The 21,002-nt window shown below is 38.2% G+C and overlaps 1 protein-coding gene across 1 annotated transcript in view; it reads left to right on the forward strand.

Annotated features, from left to right (window-relative positions):
• UNC13C (unc-13 homolog C) overlaps positions 1–21,002 on the forward strand; it is a 568,731-nt gene that overhangs the window by 267,563 nt on the left and 280,166 nt on the right. Inside the window, exons 14-15 of the mRNA XM_045073496.1 lie at positions 1,757–1,920; positions 19,987–20,143. Coding sequence (XP_044929431.1) covers positions 1,757–1,920; positions 19,987–20,143 — 321 coding nt within the window. The remainder of the gene's footprint in view (positions 1–1,756; positions 1,921–19,986; positions 20,144–21,002) is intronic.

Consider the following 21,002-nt stretch of genomic DNA (forward strand, 5'->3'; position numbering starts at 1 on the left):
AGTATAATTGAATTAGGTTTGTGCAGTTGTTCCTAGAGTCCTTACCCTGTACTATGTACTATAGCATGTAATGTGCTAGGGAATCACATAGCCTATGTCTTGCTCTCTGAAGAGTGTGCACATGTCCTCCACTGAGAGTCATAACAAACGCATGAGGCAGGTATTAACAAACAAGACAGTAAGATGATGTTGACCAAGGAGGAAGAAAAATATCAAACACATTTGTTAAAATAAGTCATGACAAATATTTTGGAAGCTTTAAACATGTGATACTTTAGTAAAGCAGGAGAAGTTCCAAATATAATTATTTTTGAAAACTCTGAGTTAGTGTTCAGATTTTACTAAAGGTTTAGTTGGGAGTATTAGAAATAGAAAAATGTTGATATTGCTCAGTGGTTTTTGGTAGCCAGTGTAATACGCAGTGATTTTCTTTTTCTAGAATGACAAAGAACTTCATACATGTTGAACCAACCTCCATCTTAATTACTGATTCCACAAACATGTTGGGAATGAGAAGGACCAAAATGTCCTTACCATCCAAGGATAGCAGAGAATATACCCATCCTAAAAGTAGGGCTAGGTTGTCTTAGACGTTAGACTACCGAATTTGAATCCAAAGGGCAGATTTCCCTCAGTGTAGATATACAAACACATAATCTGTGCTTCTACTGAATGCTTTGCATCTGAGAGCTTAGAGTTGTGCCCAGTGCCTTTCTCTGATACAAATGACTCTTGATTCATGTATCAGAAAATAAGAGGTGAAGCTGAAGAATGAACCTTTCCCCATGTTCAGAGAGGTGGAGGAAAAAAATACCTTCCTAAGGTAGAAAAAGGTAACAGAGAATCCTTGCCTTTTGCTTACAATTTTCTTAAATATATCTATGAAAACGTATATGTAGAATTATTTGCACTTCCATTTTACTAAAGAAGGAGTGGGAAACAGTATTTAAATCAATTACACCTTACACATAATGAGATGTAGGACCCAAGCTTAATTTCCAGACCCCAATCTGGACAGTATTATTATTCCTTTAAGAAAGGTGGTTTAGTTTTTCAAATCAATAAAGAGAAATTCCTGAGCTGACAGGATGGAGAGCCAACTCTGGCCTTATAGTTTGGACAGAGAACATTTGGGTCAGAGGAACAGCATTATTCTTTGCTTTTCAGAGTCCTTTTCTGCTAATCCAGGAACCAAAAAGAATTAAATCCAAGAAAGGAAGGATCTTTTAGTGACCCAGGTGCATCCATGTAGCAGTTGCCAAACTTATCAGAAACATAAAGAAATTGTACATCGTGATTTTTCTTTCATTACAAATTTCTAAAACATTCATTTTTAACCTCAGCTCGTAGCTCTGACTCTTATCATTTCACAAAGCTCTTTACATACTAAAAGTCTGTATTAACATAGCCCCAATTACAGTATTCTTCAGGGCCCTATAATTTACTCAGAGCCCATGAGCACAAAATATGTTCTAGCATGTAGAAATGTTTCCATGCAAAAATGTTTACTTCCTTTACAATGAATCGGTAGGGATGAAACATTGAAATGGTTGATTCTTTGTAGACCTAGGCAGAAATAAAACCAATTTGTGTAAGTAGGAGGTGAGTTAGCATAAAAATCCAATGTATTCCCATTGCTTCTATATGCTAATGAAACATTAGATGCCTTCAAAATGCAAATATAAATTACTGAGAGTTACATAGTTGTGGCCTATTCTGAGCAATTACTCAACGACTGAAAACCACTTGCTTTTAGAATCTGTTCCATTACTTGACTGAAGTGAAGTCTAATGGTGGAGTGAAAATCCCAGAGGTCAAAGGGGAGGAAGCCTGGAAGGTTTTCTTTGATGACGCTTCCCAAGAAATAGTCGATGAATTTGCCATGCGTTATGGGATTGAGTCCATTTATCAAGCTATGACGTAAGTACTCTAGAACACAGGCAATGTTCAAAAGTCTCTGCTGAAATCTAAAGAAAAAGAAAGAAAAGCATTTATCGCCTTCTAATTCAAACGAAATTTGATTGCAAGGTCATTTGCACCTTTTGCACATTTGAATGTGCACTTTGGATGCCATATCATCCCTCTCCCAGCTATAAAGCGTTAAGGATCTGCTAATTCACTACCACCATCTTCCCAAACCTTATTTTGTTCTCAGAGGGTTCTCCATGGAGACACGGAGCCTTTACAATGCCTGGGAACTTGTACCTTCTCCACCCTACCCCAAACCTACTGAATCAGAAACTCACAAAGTGGGGCCCAGCGATCTGTGTTTTATTTCATTTTTTAAAAGATTTTATTTATTTGACAGAGATCACAAGTAGGAAGAAACGCAGGTGAGGGGGGTGAAGCAGGCTCCCTGCTGAGCAGAGAGCCCAATGCAGGGCTCAATCCCAGGACCCTGAGATCATGACCTGAGCTGCAGGCAGAGGCTTAACCCACTGAGCCACCCAGGTGCCTGATCTGTGTTTTCATAAGCCCTCTGGATGCTTCTCATAAACACCAAAATTTGAGAACCAATGCCTTATTTGTTATCTGAGGATACTAAAGCCTGATGATTGAAGTGCATTGTCAAACTTTACAGAGTCTGTTAATGTCAGAGAGATACACATCTGGAGCCATAACAGTGTCTTGACCCAAACAATAAGCTGCATATTCTTCCTTCCTGTATTTATACCAGTGTCCCTAATTCAGCAAAACCAAAATTTACTGAAAATGCACATACTGCAGTAAATGTGGTTCCATGAGAGTGACCCATATAGACCTTTACTGAGGAGTTTCCATAAGGGTTTAGAACTGGGTTATCCCTTGCCTACAGTTTACCTTTTGAAACCTGGTCTAAAAGTATAAATGCATCTTGTTCAGATATATATGATATATAATGCTTAAACTCTTTATGTGCATATATTAGAGAACTGTACTTTCATTTTAAGGATGAAAATTTTCATGTCAACCAAATAGATGCCAGCATGATAATGGGTCCTTTTGAACCATCTGAGTGATTGATGTGGATTGGACAAAGATCAATGCGCTACTTCAAAGGTTTACTGTTCTTAGCATTTAATTACCAGACATAATTCCAGAAGAGCATATGTAAGACTACACTTAAAATTTTCTTGACCAATTGTATGGTTTTTTTAGTTGACGGAATGTTCTAAGTCTAAATAGTAAGACTTACAGATTATGGAGATGAAAAGGCACTTAGGGGCCATAGAGTTGAACATCTCTCCGGATGAGAAGCCCTGTTGCTGCGTCCATTACTGATGGCCTTCATCCCTCTGCCTGTTCACACACGGCAATAGCGCGTTCCTTTTAAGGCAACCTATTTTGTGACTGGGCAGCCATAATGGAGTCCCTTGAGCTTGTCATCCACTCTGTCCCACGTCGTTGGTTATAACTCAGGATACCTCCTATCAAATTAGCACAAATAAAAATGCAACTATGATTAAGAGTCTAAAATACTGTTCTGTTGAAAAGGAGCTATGTTAAAAAAGACAACAGTAAAACAACAGCAATAGAAGGAAAAGTTATCAGTAAAAGAAATGATCAAGGTAAATTCATTCCAAAATATCTCTGTGAGCTGATATCCTGTTACTTCTTTGCTATATTTCCGATGTTTTAAGAAGCATAATCACGTTAACGTAGAAAAAGGTTAAAAGCTGAAAAGAGGAAGATCATCCTTTATTCATTTTATCACTTGTATTTTTTTTCCTTATCTTTAACCTCAGTAAAGAGTAATAAGAAAATACTTGTGGCTACTTTTGTACTGAGTGACCTGCATGTGAGCCCATAATGATGAAGGGCTGTTGTCACAACTGCATCACCTCTGTTGTCACAACTGCATCACTGCACTCCAAGTGCAAAGGCAGCCATAGATATTAAATAAACAAAATTGGCATGGCCATGTACTGTTTTTAAAACTTTATTTTAAAAACAAAAACTATGGGCTGGGTTTGGCTGTGGCCTAAAGATTGCCAACTGCTGGTCTAAGAGTGAAAGCAGGGTAGATAGGCATAAGGGGAAAAAATGTCTTCTTTTTTTGGTAATAATTTGAGCAATACTCTTTGATGATAATAAAATACAGTAGTTAACCCTTGAACACCAAGGGTTTGGACTGTTGTGGGTCTACTTACAGATTGTAGATTTTTTACAGTAGTGCAAATGTATTTTTCTCTTCCTTATGATTTTCTTAATGCTTTCTCTTCTCTATCTTATTCTAAGAATACATACCCGCAAAATACATGTTTATGACTATTTATGTGACTGGTAAATAATATATATGTCACAATCAATATATTGTTAAGATTTGGGGAGCCCAAAGTTATATGTGGATTTTTGACTGTGTAGGGGTCAGTGACTTTAACCCCTGTATTATTCAAGGATCAACTCTATCTACTTCTGGTTATGCATTTGATTTGACATTGATATTTCCATGTATTTATCTTTTACTCCTTTGACTGGGAGATAGAGACAGAGCAGAGCATGGAGAGAGACAGAAGGAGGAGAAGCAGATTTCCTGCTGAGCAGGGAACCCAGTGTGGGGCTCCATCTCAGCACCTGGAGATCATGACCTGAGGCAAAGGCAGATGCTTAACCATCTGAGACACCTAGGTGCCCCTCATAATGATATTTTTATTTATTATATGTAACTTTAAGCTTTGAGCACGGACCAAGATGGCCTTAACATTTCCCTTAACTTGATAAAACTTTAGACAGATTTGTAACTGGCCCCTAGGCTCCTGTCCTCCCTCTCACACTAGGCCCTTACAAAATCCAGAAGGCTTAAACCCAGAGGTCCCTGACTTCCCCCCCCCTTTTTTTTTTAACACCATTTACTTTAGAAAACTTATAATGGTAAATTCTTTGAATTGTAATTTTTTGAAAGCCTCCTGCCAGTTTTAACCAAGGAGTAGCTTTCTCAAGGACCCGGCAGGTATCCCTCTCAAATGCAGTCATCAAGCGGTATAGAAACGTGTCTCCCAGTCTCTGTTGGAGGGTAGGAGCCTAATTTGGATGGGTGCCTTGATCCAAGTTGTAAATACTGTCTTGGATCATGAGTATAAGAGAAAGTTTATCTTTTTGGGGGGGATAATGCCAACTAGCAAACACAGGTGACTGTGATTCCCCCAACTCCAGGTCGTAAAACCTTCCATCCATTCCCCTTCCAATTCAAAAATGTCCCCATCGGTTATTTCAGCGGAGCTGAGTTCGGACTGAGTTCTGATTTATCTTCCCTACTGCACACCCTTGAATAAAATTTTCCTGGCCTATTTCATTATGTCCGTGCAATTTTGCTTTGGCAGTACAAATTTTATATTCTCACCAGAATAAAAAATATTCCTGTTGTTTGACAGTCTAACTCCTAAAAAGTTTGGCTACCAGTATGAATATGATCTCTTCATTGACTCTTCATGGATGATCATTAGTTGTTGAAATAGTTTTTATAGAAAAATACACCTGTAACCATTTTATATCAATATGTTAATATTATAATTACTTGTGTAATCTAGTTTGAGAGATGGCAGAATGGTGTCACGGGCATGTGAGCTTTGTTCAAAGATTTACAAACTCATATCTTGAATCCATCGGCCATAAGTTTTATTACTGCCTTCTAAAAAATTCTGGGTGCATGATAGAAACTCAGTACATATTTTTAATTGAATGCATCAGAAGCAGAAACTGTTTATTCTCAACTTCCCATGGCATATTTCATCATGACAGAAGTTCACAGTTGCCAGGGCTCCTGGGTAGCTCCGTCAGTTAAGTGTCCTACTCTTGGTTTTGGCTCAGGTCAGGGTCTCTGGGTCTTGAGATCCAGCCCAGCATAGGACTCCACGCTCTGTGGGAAGTCTGTTTGGGATTCTCTCTCTCCCTCTCCCCCAACTCATATATATTCTCTCTCAGTCTCTCTCTTTCAGATAAATAAATCTTTTAAAAAAAAAGGTCTCACTTCTCAAAAGCATGCAAAATGAAACTTGAAAGATTGAGCTGGTATTGGTATCTGTTTTACCTTATAAGTGTTTTAGAGCATATCATATTGATTGATAATTTATGATAATTTGGAGAAATATCAGAGTACTGACATTCTTCTGTTAGCCGTTGAAATGTAACTTTCAGGGATTTTTCCCCCCTCCCCATAACACATATCCTCCCCAATATCCATCACTCAGTTATCCCATCTCTCCACCCCTCTCCCCTCCAGCAACCCTCAGTTTGTTTCCTGAGATTAAGAGTCTCTTATGGTTTGTCTCCTTCTCTGGTTTCCTCTTGTTTCATTTTTCCCTCCCTTCCCCTATGATCCTCTGTCTTGTTTCCCAGATTCCTCATATCAGTGAGATCATCTAGGGATATATATATATTTTTTACCATATTTTTCAAGTGATACTCCTTGGAGTATCACTCCAGCTAAATTATAAATTGATCCCTAACCAATTGTTGGCCAATGAATAACACATTTTTTAAAAAGGAATTTATAAGTAACCAACTATATCTTCAAATTTAAATTGGTTGCCTGTTGGATCAGTAGTATTTTCCTGTTGTCATGAAACTTGGCTTTCGGGGATCCAGAAAACCAATCAACTAACAACAACAAAACCTCGAACAAAGTATGTCAAACTTACCTCAGAAGTATTTCCCTTAATTTTAAAAACACAAAGTTGGGGAACTCAGCTTCAAGGAAGAAACAGACGTCCTGTCTACATAGGAAGGGCATTTACAAAATTAGGAAAGGACAAAACGGCTTAATTTTTGTGGGCTTTCCTAGATATGATTTGATTAGAAAAAAAAGTCAAAACTCAGTTTCTTTTGATATTTAAAGCCTACTTATGCTTAGCCAAATCCCCAAGTAACCTCATACTCTTCCTGTTTTTAGTAGAGATTGCCTGGTTCCTTTTTTTTTTTTTTTTTTTTTTTTTTTTTTTGCCTGGTTCCTTTTAAGCATACTCCCATTTCTTTGAAGATGGATTTGGAGCAGAAATAAAGGGGAAGTGTGTATTAAGCCAGAGAGTCTGGTTGTACATTATTACGTTTTCCTCTTGTGTATTTCTTCTCATAAGAAGGAGGCTGAATCTATTTTGCTGATAAATAATTTGAACATTAATACTGAACTTCCCAGTCCTCTAAGGTACCTCTTGCTTACTGTAAATCTCTCTCCTTTTACCATAAAACATTTTCGATAAGGGCACAATTTATTGGCCCAATTTGTTGCATAAAAATGACTCTTTGTTTTGGGACATTCATGAGGGAGGAGAAAAAGGATTACAATTTTCCTGTTTGGACAGCTGATTGATCAAGGACCAGGAGGATTTGTTCCCACATAGTAAATCCATCTTAAAAAAAAAAAAAAAAAGCAATCTTCCAATATATGATAGCAAGAATGAAAGTCTGTTTCCTTTCCAAAGAAGCACACCATTATACATATTTTGCACCATGATGCTGGGCATGGTTTTCTTCATGAGAATTTTGGGAGTCCTTCATGCTTTTCATCTATCAATGCAAACATAAATGCTCTTGCAAACATTCTGACAGACTTGCGATTCACCCCTGAATACATGCAGGGATTCCATGTCAGCATCAGAGATGAAATTGTCCTCTAGAGGTGATTTCTGTCTAACAAACACATTTTAACTGAGTATTTAATGAGTCTTAAATTTATTGTAAAATGAAGCCTCGGGCATCTCACAGAATCTGAGATTTCCTTAGACTATGGACATGCAACTCTACTACCAAGTGAGAAAGAAATTTTGTCAGTGTTTTTCACCTTGATGTCCTTAAAAAACAACCTTGACTTTGGTACTGGCCCTCTTAATTGAATTTACATTTGAACTGGAACTATTGGGATATAGTTTATTTTAAAGGCACTGGTCTATTTTAGCTGCTTGAGCCATCAGCCTGCTTTCTAAAAAAGTGCTGCTTCATTGATGAGTGAATCACTCATTCCTGTAAGAAATATTTATTGAGGGCATACCATGTGCCAAGAAGTTTTTTAGGCACTAAAAATACACCAGCAAACAAGAAGTCAAGATCCAGTCTCTGGTGGAGTCCCCATTCCAGAAAATACGATTCCTTTATTTGATAGACATTCTGAGCATTTAAGTATGAGGACTGACACAGGACATGGGGATACAGCAGTAAAAGATCTCTCTTGCTTCAGTGAGCGCCTAATCTAGAGCAAAGAGGAAGAAGAAATTTAATAGCAAGACCGTGTAATAGAGGTATACATGGGTCCTGTAAGAACCTAGGCATGAAGGGACCAAATCCAGGCACAGATGTGGAGAGGTGTCAGAGAAAGCTGATGGTAAACTGGGGGTCCTAGCCTTACTGACTCTTTAGCTACCCCCACCCCGCCAAACCCTACACATTTCATTGCCTTCCTGTCTCCCACCACTGCCCTCATACTCCCAACCTCTGTAGTTGAGTTCCAGCAATCCACAGGATCTGTGAAAAGTTATGATGCTTTTCGCCAGAAGAGAAGTGGATCCTGAAGTGTTTGACCCCCTCTTTAGTGACAAGTGTAAGGGCCTCTTTAGCCAGAGCAATTCCATTCGGTTAAACAATGACTTTGTTTATGCAGTAAAACTTAAACTGTCCCAGCACCCCCCCACACCCTCCCCCCACCCACCCAGGGGACTTACTTAAAAACAAGTCCCAGGTAAAGCCCAAATGCAAGGGCAGGTCAGATAATGGCCCGAATGCAGGGATGAGTCGGGTCAGGTGGAGACATCCAATCAGTAAAGCGCGCATACGGTCTCCCTAGTTACCAAGGAGTGTGGACCCCACCTTTTGGGCGCCAGTTCTGACCAAGGTGATACGCTAGTTCGAATAGCTACTATAGGGTAAATTGTAATTCAATTGGCCACCCGTGTGTGGCATAGCATGACTGTGCAGCTTTCTCTGTGTGTTACAGTCTCATTGGCCACCTGTGTGTGGCCAGGCCCAACCACATGGCCTTTGCTCTATAAAAGTCTGTAAGGCAGAGAGAGGTCGCCTCTTTGCAAGAGGCGGCCTGGCCCATCAGTTTGATTCTCAATGCTTGGAGAGAAATAAAGCTTTGCTTGACTTTTGTTTTGTATCAGTCTTGCTCCTTTGATCACAGACCCATTATTGGAGGACCTTTCACAAGCATGTATGCAATTGCTGAAATGCATGCAAATTTGACTTTTAGGGAGCAAATGTGATAAATAATGTTTTAGTATATTTCTGACATTAGAATACAGATAGTCTTTCCCTTCACCTTATATTGTTTCTCTGAAATCCCCAAAGGATCTAGAAATTACTGTTGTCTTTATAGTGCTCCCTTCCAATCATCCTGCTTATATTTTTATTTAAAAAAAAAAAAAAAAAAGAACGAATGAAAGAAAGAAAAACAAAAAAGCAACAACTTTTCTTTAAATCTTTTGAATTAAAGGCATTTGGACCCCTTGAAAACCACAAAAGGATGTGACTAGGGACAATTGTCCCTGAAAAGGCACGAGTTAGATGATTATCCTTCCCTGTCCCCAGCCCCAGCCCCATGGTGATACCTACAAAACAATAACAAGTGACCTGAATCTGGATGTATAATTTGAAATACACGTGACTTCTCAACATTTTGCCAATAATAGTTGAGAATTAATGCTTGATTATGTTGTAGCAATTGCGTTAGCTAAAAACATGCCAGTAACTATCTTCCCACTGCCAGTTTAAGCATCATCATTTTGAATTTGTTACTCTAACTTTTGGCATGAAGCTGAAATTCTATTTGTTAAATTGGTTTGACACTAACGCCATTTTCTTCAAAAAGGCAAAGTCAGGGGATTTAAACATTATTGATCCATTGTTTTCAGTTGTACCCGTGTTGGGAAATGTTAGCATTTTCCAAGATCACAATAGTACTTGAGGGCTTCTTTTGTTTGAAGGTGTTCTTTTGGAAGGGGTGGTTTGCTGTAAGGTACTCTTTAGTCCTTTTAAATTGCTAATTGTACTTTAAATCCCGTTTTCCCTCTGGGTCCTACAACAATGTAAGTAGCAGTGAAACTATTGAAACTACAGCCTTTAAAAGGAATTGATTTGCAAGGAGATGCAAGAAACTTCACCTTGGCAATAACCACACATAAAGAAGAGACACACATAAAGTCAGAAGAATGTGCTTTGCAAATTGAAGACTATGTAGAAGTCTGTTAGCTGGTAGCTACCAAGGAGCGAAGGATGCCTGCCGATGGCTCCCTTGTCCCCTGCTTTCTGGCTATCCTTATTAACAAGGAGCTCCGATAGAATCAGATGTTGATGGTGGGAGGAAGTAATGTTTATGGCTGGACACAACCAATTATCTGTGTTCAGAGATGCATAGCATGCTAAAGCTTGGAAGGATTAGATCTTTTCACTTCAAAGATGGAGAAACTGAATCTAAGAGTGAAAGAGTTACTTTTCTAAGAGCTAGAATTAGAGCGAATCATGCCTATGCCATAGTACCTAGAGCTCTAAATTAGCCACCCAGAATCCCTCTTTCTGCCCCACACACCTAAAAAGCAATTTGCTGATGGTTTTTTCAAGGTTTTCAAGAAGTGTTGAGGCGCCTGGATGGCTCAATGGGTTAAAGCCTCTGCCTTCAGCTCAGGTCATGATCCCAGGGGCCTGGGATCAAGCCCTGCATCGGGCTCTCCGCTCAGCAGGATGCCTGCTTCCTCCTTTCTCTCTGCCTGTCTCTCTGCCTGCTTGTGATCTCTTTCTGTCAAATAAATAAATAAAATCTTAAAAAAAAAAAAAAAAGAAGTGTCTTCACTAACCCTGATTAATACTTAGCCTTCTTCAAAATTTAAGTCTCTTTTTCTCTTTTTTTTTCTTTCCATCATCTGAGAAATGTGTACTTTGATGCATACTATTTTCTTGATTATATTGACTGCCTCATCATTTACCATTTACGTTAAAAGGGAATGTGAAATGGCAAGTTCAATGTAGACTACTACTTGGTACCAAGATATACCAGCTGTGATTTACTATTATCCTCATCACAGTTTCTAGAAAAGGACAGGCTTGCCTAGATGGCTCAGTCGGTTAAGGGCCAGACTCTTGATTTCAGTTCAGGTCATGATCTCAGGGTTGTGAGATTGAGCCCCTCATCTGGCTCTGTGCCAGGTGTGGAGCTTGCTTAAGATTCTCTCTCTCCCTGTCTCTCCCCACTCTCAAAAAAAAAAAAAAAAAAAGAGAGAGAGAAATAAAAAAAGACAGGTATTTTTTACTAGCCAGGGAAAAGGTTATATTCATAAGAGTGACTTGGAAATTCTGAATTTTAATGTTTTATTTGAAAAGTTACTATCAAATGCTTAAACTTTTTTTTTTTCAAATGCTTTAACTTTTAATATTAGTATTTCAACTCCCAGTTAACTCTGGAGTCACTAGTTTTAGGAAGAACATTTTAATGTAAGTGCTAAAGAGTGACAACTTTATCTTTAATTTTTAGATATATTGAGACATGTTCAATTTAATTCCAACCAAATTAAGGAGGACCATATTTATGACTTTAATCTATTTACCTTCTTCCTTTTACCAAACAATGAAAATTTTATTGCTTATAATTTTAATTAGCTCACAAGAAAAACACCATTGTGAGGCTAATTTGATGTTTACACCGATGTAAAGTTCTAATGGAATGAAAAGTAGCATTAAATGAAATAGCGAGTTTTTCTCATTGTTCTCCTTTGACTTTCATATTGCTATTCTCGTTCCTGTATTTTGCTTTAGGAAGTTATGAGTGAAAAATAATTCCATTAATATCTTCAAGATTAAGTCTCAATATATTTTACTTAGTGAAATCAGAGTGGTATCTATTTTATAGTAATTTTATAGTAATTTTTTTGCATCTACACAATAACCAGAAACTGGTAAGGTCTATGATAAACTTTGAAAGAAAAAACATTTTACGTGTGCTGTGTTATTGACTTCTTCTGTAAAAATCTTGTTTAATAGTATTTTAGAGAATAATATGGGTTATATACTTTTATTTACACTTTTATATGTTAAAATAATATGTAAAGATGTTTATCTTTCTTATATGGCAACTTACAGGTTCCTTTGAATCCGTATTTTTTTGACCACCTAGGTATGGTCAGCATTCACCTAAAGACCTTAAACTGGAAGCCAAGTCTCTAAAAATATTCCACCATTACCTATGACTTTATTTAAATGCAGCTCTCATTTAGACTGGGAAAAGATACTTACCTGTTCTTTTTGGTGGATTCTCCATCTGTAAAAACTGGATTTTCTCCCCACCCCCGGATAAATCTAAACAAGCTGTGAACTCTTTCTTACTGGAAGTAAAACATTAAAGATTATGTATAATCCCCAGGATATACCGTTCCCAGTGTTCTTCTGGGCCTTTTTTCTAACCTTCAAATCCTATTGCCTAGCTCCTATTACACAAGCTGTACTGCAATCTTGGGATTTGTATATTCTTTAACGGATATAGAGTGAGTAGGTGTGAGAAACAAGAGATAGTTCTTTACAGCCTTGAGAAGCCATTAGCATGGAATAGGGAGTGATTGCCAGGCTGCTGGCCAGCAGTCTCAGCCCCAGTCTTAGATACGGGGTTGACAGTGTATGATTGCTAGAAATATCCTCCCATTTCCTCTCTAGTCAGGTTAATATTTTAGGAGTTTAGACATACCAGTCAGCCACTGAACATCTCTCAACCTAGCCAGCTGCCGTAAACTTAGGCAAAGTCTACTTAGGAAAGGTATCTTTTCCTAATCTAAAGATACCAGGCAATCTTTGATTGGTACCCTAATGTCTAGTGCTTTTATGACTTGGCATTCTTTTTTTGTTTTCCTTTGTTTTTCATGGGAAGTTTCAAGGGGTGAATCACATATAGCTAGCTACTTCCAATCATACCCCAGAAATTATCTCAGTTAAATTAAAATCAGAAAGCAAAGTATTTCTATCTATCCTCTAAGATGAATATATGCCTAATGCTCTGGAAAATTTAAAATATATAGCAGTTATAAGCAGAATGCTATTAACCTTCAAAGTTATTGTCATCATTACTATTAACTGTTATGTACTTCAACAAATATTTATAAAGCAATTATCTGTTTTGATAAACTGTTGTACTCAAGGTAACAAACCACATGTCCTCTACACTCTAATTCTACATAAATACATTTGGCTCACATTGTTTTTGTTTTCATTAATAAACATCGGTCATCTCCCTTGTACAAGAAAACACTATGCTAGAGGCAGGCTGAATAAGATGAGATAACAAAGCATGTACTAGACACATACTGAAAGGACCAGCTACATGTGCAAGTAATATACAACATTGAAGAGATGAGGAGGAGGATAAATTAAGAGAAAGATACCTAGTGGCTAAGAGAGATGGTTTTAAACTTATATTGCCTGAGCTCCAATCCTGAATCACGTTACTTGTTCTGTGATCTTAGGAAGGAAAAAAAAAAAAAAATTAGAGGGGCGCCTGGGCGGACAAGTTGGTTAAACATCTGACACTTGGTTTCAACTCATGCCGTGATCTTAGGCTCATGAGACTGAGCCCCACATCGGGCTCTGCACTCAAAGGGGAGCCTGCTTGGGATTCTCCCTCTCTTTCTGCCACTGTCCCTGTCCCCCATGCACACTCTCTCTCTCAATCAAAGAAATAAATCTTCAAAAAAGAAGAAAATTAGAAAAGGAAAATAAATATTTAATTACCCCAAAGACAGGGAGAGAGTCAGACTTCAAAAACACTGGCAAAACAAAGCAAAAACATAGCCTACCCAAAGTTATGTATTTTACATGGAATTCCTGTGCTATTCTTGGTGGGGCACCAAGCTAGGGTCCATATTTTCAGAGGTCATTATAAATTTTCACTTATAACGAGTAAAAGCAAGTTCAAATTGTTTTGTTAGAAACTTTAGGTTTCAGAGAAATATTCAAGGTGTTATATCTTGGAGGTCAGAAACCATGTGATTCTGTGAGTTTTAGATTACCTCAAGATTATTTTGTTCCAGAATGATGAAGTACTTCATCATTTTGGAAGCAGGACAGAAGTATCATTTTTACTTCTATATCTTCCTAAATTCTTCTTATTCTGCTTCCAGTACCTTCTCATTTCAATCTATCTTTACAACACTCTGGAGTCATCTTTCCAAATTTGTCTGATAATGTCAGTTGCCTCTGCAAAAATCTCCACCAACTCCAAATAATCCACATGAGATGTGAAAAACCCTTAGCAGGAAACCAGCAGAATGTGGCCTTGACCTTGGTCACCCCCAGCACTTACCCACTTTTCATCCTATTTACTCTTACTGCAAACTCCTGTCATTCCACTAGCATTGCTCTTGTTAAGTCACAATAAAGTATATTTGTCAAGTCCAATAGTCTACTTTCTGTCCTTAAAAGACTTTCTCACTGTACCTAACAGCATCATTTATTCTTTACCTGAAAATCTCCCATTATCATGGTTTCCCTGGTCCCATCTGTTCCCCCCGCCCCCTGGCTTTGGCCCCAATCATAGAATCCTCCCCCCCTTTTATTTCCTTTCAATAGTCTCTTATATATTGGTGTTTTCCAGGCTCTAAATCCTGGTATTTCTCTCATCATGCTACATAATCTTCCAGGATGATCTTATTGTTTCTCATGGTTTTGACTGATGCTGACATGCTGGTGACCCCCTCCACCCCGATCCAAGTGTCCAGTTCAGGTGTCCAGTAACCTGGTAGACATTCCTATGTGAAAGCCCTTTAAGTTCCTTAAGCTTAAACTCAACTGAACATCTAATCCCCACCTTACAATTTCTTTCTCCTTTTTAATTCCTAGTTCACTTGGCAGAGGTACCAGTAACCCAAACTGAAACCTTGGAACCAAACCATCTCTCTCTCTCTCTCTTTTTTTAAAAGATTTTATTTATTCACTTGAGAGAGAGAGAGAGAGAGAGAGAGAGAACACATAAGCAGGGGAAGAGAGAGAAGCAGACTCTCTGCTGAGCAGGGAGTCCAGCATGGGGGTTGATCTCAGGACCTGGAAATCATGACCTGAGCCAAAAGCAGATGATTAACTATCTGAGCTACCCAGAAGCCCCAAGCAGCTTAACCATTTCTCTTCCCTACTTCTCTACTTCTCAGTCCCCATCAGTCACCAAGTCCTGACAGTTTTTCTTCCCTCAGTGTTTTCACATTCATTCCTCCTTCATATTTCATATAGCTATTACCAGAGTTCAGATACCCTCCGTCTCTTTCCTGTATATCCTCTTGACTGGACTCTTCAGTCTCACCTTCTTTATTTTTTATTTTTTTTAAATACTTTATTTGTTAAGAGAGAGAGTAGGAGAGAGAGAGCATGAGCAAGGGGGAGGGTCCTAGGGAGAGGGAGAAACAGACTCCCCACTGAGCAAGGAACTCGATGTAGGACTCCATCCCAGGACCTTGGGATCATGACCTGAGCCGAAGGCAGTTGCCTAACTGACTGAGCCACCCAGGTGCCCCTGTCTCACCTTCTTTAAACCCATTCTCCTAAAGTCTCCTTCCTACCATTACTCTATTTAAATTCAACTCTCATGATGGTACTTTCTATCCATGTAAAAAGCTAGAGTTCCTTGGAGATACTGTTTTTACTTAAACTCACTCTAAGACTCTGAATTTTGTGTGAAAAAGTCCTTTTGGTCTAGAAAATAGGTCCAACTTCCCTAACTTATTTCACGAGACTCTCCTACATACCCCCAACATTATCTCTGGTAAGACCAAGGGTAGGGTATTCTCTGGGAAATTGGGGCTCTACCAACCTAAAATTGCTAGGGTTCATTGCACACAATATCTTTTCTCCATTGTGCCTTGGTTTTTACTCCTGTATTCCTCTGAAATACATCTTTTACGTACCAGTGACAGCAAGCACTATGCTGGGTTTGGCTGTCTCTGAGTCATGCATTAACTCTTAGCCCAGTCTCAGTTTGAGACCCACCAGGGCACAATATGCACACTCCAACTTACTCTTCTAGCACTCTGTTTGGCTTTTCTTTTTCATAACATTTGCATAATTGTTTTACATTTCTTGTGTGACTGATTCTCCCATTTGTCTGTAAGTGGATTCCTTAATATATATCCAATGTCTAACACAGTATCTCACACTTAGAATAAATATTTATTAGACCAAAGTGGCTGCATCAGCTTGCATTCCCACCAACAGTATAAGGGGGATCCCCTTTCTCCACATTCTCTATAACACTTGTTTACTGTCTTGTTGATTTTGGCCATTCTCACTGGTCTAAGGTGGTATCTCAATGTGGTTTGGATTTGAATCTCCATGATGGCTAATGATGATGAACATTTTTTCATGTGTCTGTTAGCCATTTGTATGCCTTCTTTGGAGAAGTGTCTGTTCATGTCTTCTCCCCATTTTTTGACGTAATTTTCTGTTTTTTGAGTGTTGAGATTGAGGAGTTCTTTATAGATCTTGGATATCAGCCCTTTGTCTGTAGTGTCATTTGCGAATATCTTCTCCCATTCCGTAGGTTGCCTCTTTGTTTTCTTGACTATTTCCTCTGCTGTTCAGAAGCTTATGATCTTGATGAACTCCCAAAAGTTCATTTTTGCTTTTGTTTCCTTTGCCTTTGGAGACATGTCTTGAAAGAAGTTGCTGTGGCTGATGTCGAAGAGATTACTGCCTATGTTCTCATCTAGGATTTTGATAGCTTCCTGCCTTGCATTGAGGTCTTTCATCCATTTGAGTTTATTTTTGTGTATGGTGTGAGAGAATGGTCTAGTTTCATTCTTCTGTACATAGCTATCCAATTTTCGCAGATGCAGCCATCAGAAAGGATGAATACCCAACTTTTGTATCAACGTGGAAGGGACTGGAAGAGATTATGCTGAGTGAAATAAATCAAGCAGAGAAAGTCGATTATCATATGGTTTCATTTATTTGTGGAGCATAAGGAATAGCATGGAGGGCATTGGGAAAAGGAAAGAAAAAGTGAATTTGGGGAAATGGGAGGGGGAGATGAACCATGAGAGACTGTGGACTCTGAGAAACAATCTGAGGGTTTTGGCAGGGAGGGAGATGGGAGGATGGGTGAGCCTGGTGGTGGGTATTAAGGAAGGCACGTATTGCATGGAGCACTGGGTGTGGTGCATAAGCAATTAATCTTGGAACACTGAAAAAAATAAAATTAAATTAAAATATTAAAAATATATATTTATTAGACCAAATTCTAGGGACACTAAACTCTTTACTCTTCTGTAAAGCCATTACATGAATTTTAATCCTCAAGACCTTGACTCAGACATTTCCCTCTGATGTATCCACTGCTTACCACCAGTGGGCTCCAATCAGCCGTTGAACCTGCGTCATCCATCTCTGGGCCTCCGGACTTCCTCTATCCAATGGATACTTCTGTAATAGCATGAAAACTTTTACATAATTCTGTAATAGCACTTTCTCTTGCATGGGAAAACTAGTCTTTCATGTGTGTCCTCTTGATTAGGGTATACATATTTTACTCCAGGAGCATGTTTTAAACAACTTTAGATTCCTGTCATGAAAAATAGTTCCAGAAAGATAGTAAATGTGTAGCTATTGAAGGGAGAGGACTCTGGCCAGATGCCTTTGATTAAAAAAATGAACAAACAAAAAAAATGAAAAGTTAAAGAATAGAAAAATACTAAGGTCAATTCTAATTCTATTTCTAATCAGTTCTAATAGGAGAAAGTATTATAATCCTACCATTTAGCTATAAATTGAATTATTTTTTGAAGAAAACCTTAAAGTATGAAAACCAGTGTATTTTTTACTGCTTTTCTGATTTTATATGTATTAACATAATGATAAGTACATAGCAAAGATTGTGTTACACTAGGTAAGTCAAAATTACATCTCTCAAAGCCCCCACAACCACAATTTTGTAGGGCATTTTCATCATTTAAACGTTAAAACATTCATCATTAAAACACTAAGTTTACCAACTCAAAGTATAAAAGAGACAAAGCTTGCTTGTTTATATCCCTGGTCTCCCCATATTATGCTCATTTTCCCTCTCAGATGCCTTATAAGCAATGAACATTGTTCAATAATTGTGTCATCTTCCTTATAAGATTTTCAATTTCACCTATAGAATTCAGGCTAGAAGCGCCTTCAGAATATTTATTATGTTTGTCCATTATTTCTGCTTAAAGTCCCTGCTACACTGTTATTGATCGCATGGGCACCAAAAATCAGAAGGTGGCAGCTACCAGATTTAAATACTTTGTAACACTTGGCTGCATCAAGGAGACATGGATACCTTTTTTTATAAACCAAAAGCAAGATTGTTCATCCTGGTGACCTCCAGTATCCCTTTAAATATATCAAGGATGTTCAAGATAATAAACTTCCTGTGTTTGAGTTTCTTACCAATTTATTTTGACAACCGATGTTTCTATAACTCTTGTTCCCCCTAGGGATGTTTATTTTTCTTGTGCCATCCCCCATACCATTACATTTAGATCTTGCATATTCCATGACTCTTAACCTCTAACTTGGGTTTAACAAATTTTATTACTGTGAATTGCTCAAAAAAAAAGATACATAGTGTTAAGAGATTTTGCTTTCTATTTTTAATATCTTTATATTATTTGTGATATTCTTAACAGATATAGTTAATTTAGTATATAATAAAGTCAAAGTAGGTATCATTTACCTAAAGGAAGCAATCAGTGATAATGTATTTCTAGGGTTAAATAGCAAAACATCATGCAACTCCCACGTCAGGCTTTGTTATTCATAATCCTCAAAGATCCATGTTTAAACTTTAACCTATTTTTATCAGCTAGTATTGCAACAAGCTGTATGAGTGACATAGCTAAAATCTAAGAGAAGCCACCATTTCCAGGACCGTCATCCATTTCTTCTGAGGTGTTATTCAGGACATTTACTTATGTTTGTTCATTCTGTGATTGAGTTCAGTAATACGGAATTCAGAGATGCCTAAGTGAAGGAAAAATTACTGACATAGGAGAACAAAATAGCATCAGATTGCATAGTGAAAATTTCTTTCCTCCGTATTTTATCTTCTCACTTTTATCATAAGCTGTGCTTTCAATTTTCAACTCTTTTGTTATAGTTCAAATGAAACAGGTTTTCTTGAGAGAAGTAACAGAACTGAGCACTGGATGCTTCTGATGTCTGTGAATGATACTATTATTCAGGGTTTAAAAGAAATGGTCTTTAAGCATTGAGCTGGCATAATTCAATCTGTCCTCACTATTCATCCGTTTGCCTTATTAAATCCTGGTTGCAGCAAAATGCCAGGAAAGCTGAACTGCTTCTGGAAGGTATTCTGATGACAAAATTCCAGAAACTGTACTCAAGTCAGATTTTAAGTTCACTTGTTCAGTAGACTTGCAAAGAAAGGAGAGCCTTGGGGTGCCTGGGTGGCTCAGTGGGTTAAAGCCTCTGCTTTCAGCTCAGTTCATGATCCCAAGGTCCTGAGATCGAGCCCCACATCAGGTTCTCTGTTCAACGGGGAGACTGCTTCCCCCTATCTCTCTGCCTGCGTCTCTGCCTACTTGTGATCTCTGTCTGTCATATAAATAATTAAAATCTTAAAAAAAAAAAAAAAGAGAGCCTTTTGGTTCATCAATGTGATAGGAATACAAGAATGAAAGGGCATTCTGGTTGAAATAGAGCATGTCGGGACCTGAAGTAAGTGATGGCATAGTTGCTGGAGAACGGGAGACTCCCGTGGAATTGCTTTCGGTCGGTGCTGGATTCCATTGGAAATTGCACTTTGGATGTGTACACACAACATTCCCACAGTTGAATTATGCAGTCATCCCTGGGACAAATCACATTCTAATTAAGCCACCCCCCTTTTATGAATGAGACATTTTTAAAAGCTGAAATTGCTTTCTCTTTCATGTAGTGGAGATGGTGGGAGTTTCTGCTCTTCTTCGTAGATGTAGTTAAGGAAGTAATTACTGGCATTAGAGGGTGCGCTGTTACATGAATTAATTGGTTTGTGTTTTAAGAGTGCTTAATGTTTCTGTCTTGTAGGCACTTCTCATGTCTGTCTTCTAAATACATGTGCCCTGGCGTCCCTGCTGTCATGAGTACCTTGTTGGCAAATATAAACGCTTTCTATGCTCACACGACAGTTTCAACGAACGTGCAAGTTTCCGCCTCAGATCGATTTGCTGCTACCAACTTTGGTGTAAGTATTTTTGGATTTTCAGATTCCTACTCACTTATGGGAGTTACATTTCCAACAGACGTTGGATTCCAGATATTCTTGGAATCTCACGGCAGGAGGCACTTCTTAGGGAATGTCTTACAGTATAATGGGCGAAGGCTAAAAGTTCATGGGAAACATACCCTGTAAAAGAACTTGGGTTTTCAGTAGGCATCTTCATGGAATGAAGTGACCCTATCTGGAATGATCTTTTCCCCAATGAGGACACATCATTTTTCTGAAAGAGTACTGGGACTTTATAGGACTTTCTCCATATATGCAAAGTTAGGATTCACCCTTTCAGATGCTCCCTGGTAAAAGTGAGTTTGGTTGACTTCTCTCAAGATTGTTAGCCTCCATTTTTACCTCTGATTGATTGGTTTTTACTATTATTGGTAGATATTGGCACATTGAAGTAAAATGTAGTAGGTGTTTAAAGGGTCTTAAGAACTCTCTGTACCCAATGAAGACTATCGACCTGAAGTAGTCACATGCATCAAAGATGCATTGAAAAGTAGGAATGCAGGTATCTCAAGGAAACTCAAGTATTTAGTGGTTGTAACTGTCACTGGAACTCATTCTCGATAAACCTCATTAAACTGAAATTGGTAGGACTGGAAACAGGATATAATTTATAGTAAGGGCAGGAGCATGGTACAGATCTAAGCTAAGACAAACTTAGTGAAGTTGGAGGAGAAAAGACAAATTACAGAGCTACTCGTGGCATAGAGTCAACAGGACGTGGTGTCTTTGGAGATGAAGACAGGGAAGTAAAGGAAAGCTGTCTGGAGAGAATGCTATCTTCACTTACATAATTTGACTAGGCACATACGTGTTCAGC

This window comes from Mustela putorius, unplaced genomic scaffold (assembly GCF_011764305.1).
Source record: "Mustela putorius furo isolate JIRA1106 unplaced genomic scaffold, ASM1176430v1.1 tig00537243_pilon_pilon_pilon, whole genome shotgun sequence".
NCBI lineage: Eukaryota > Metazoa > Chordata > Mammalia > Carnivora > Mustelidae > Mustela > Mustela putorius.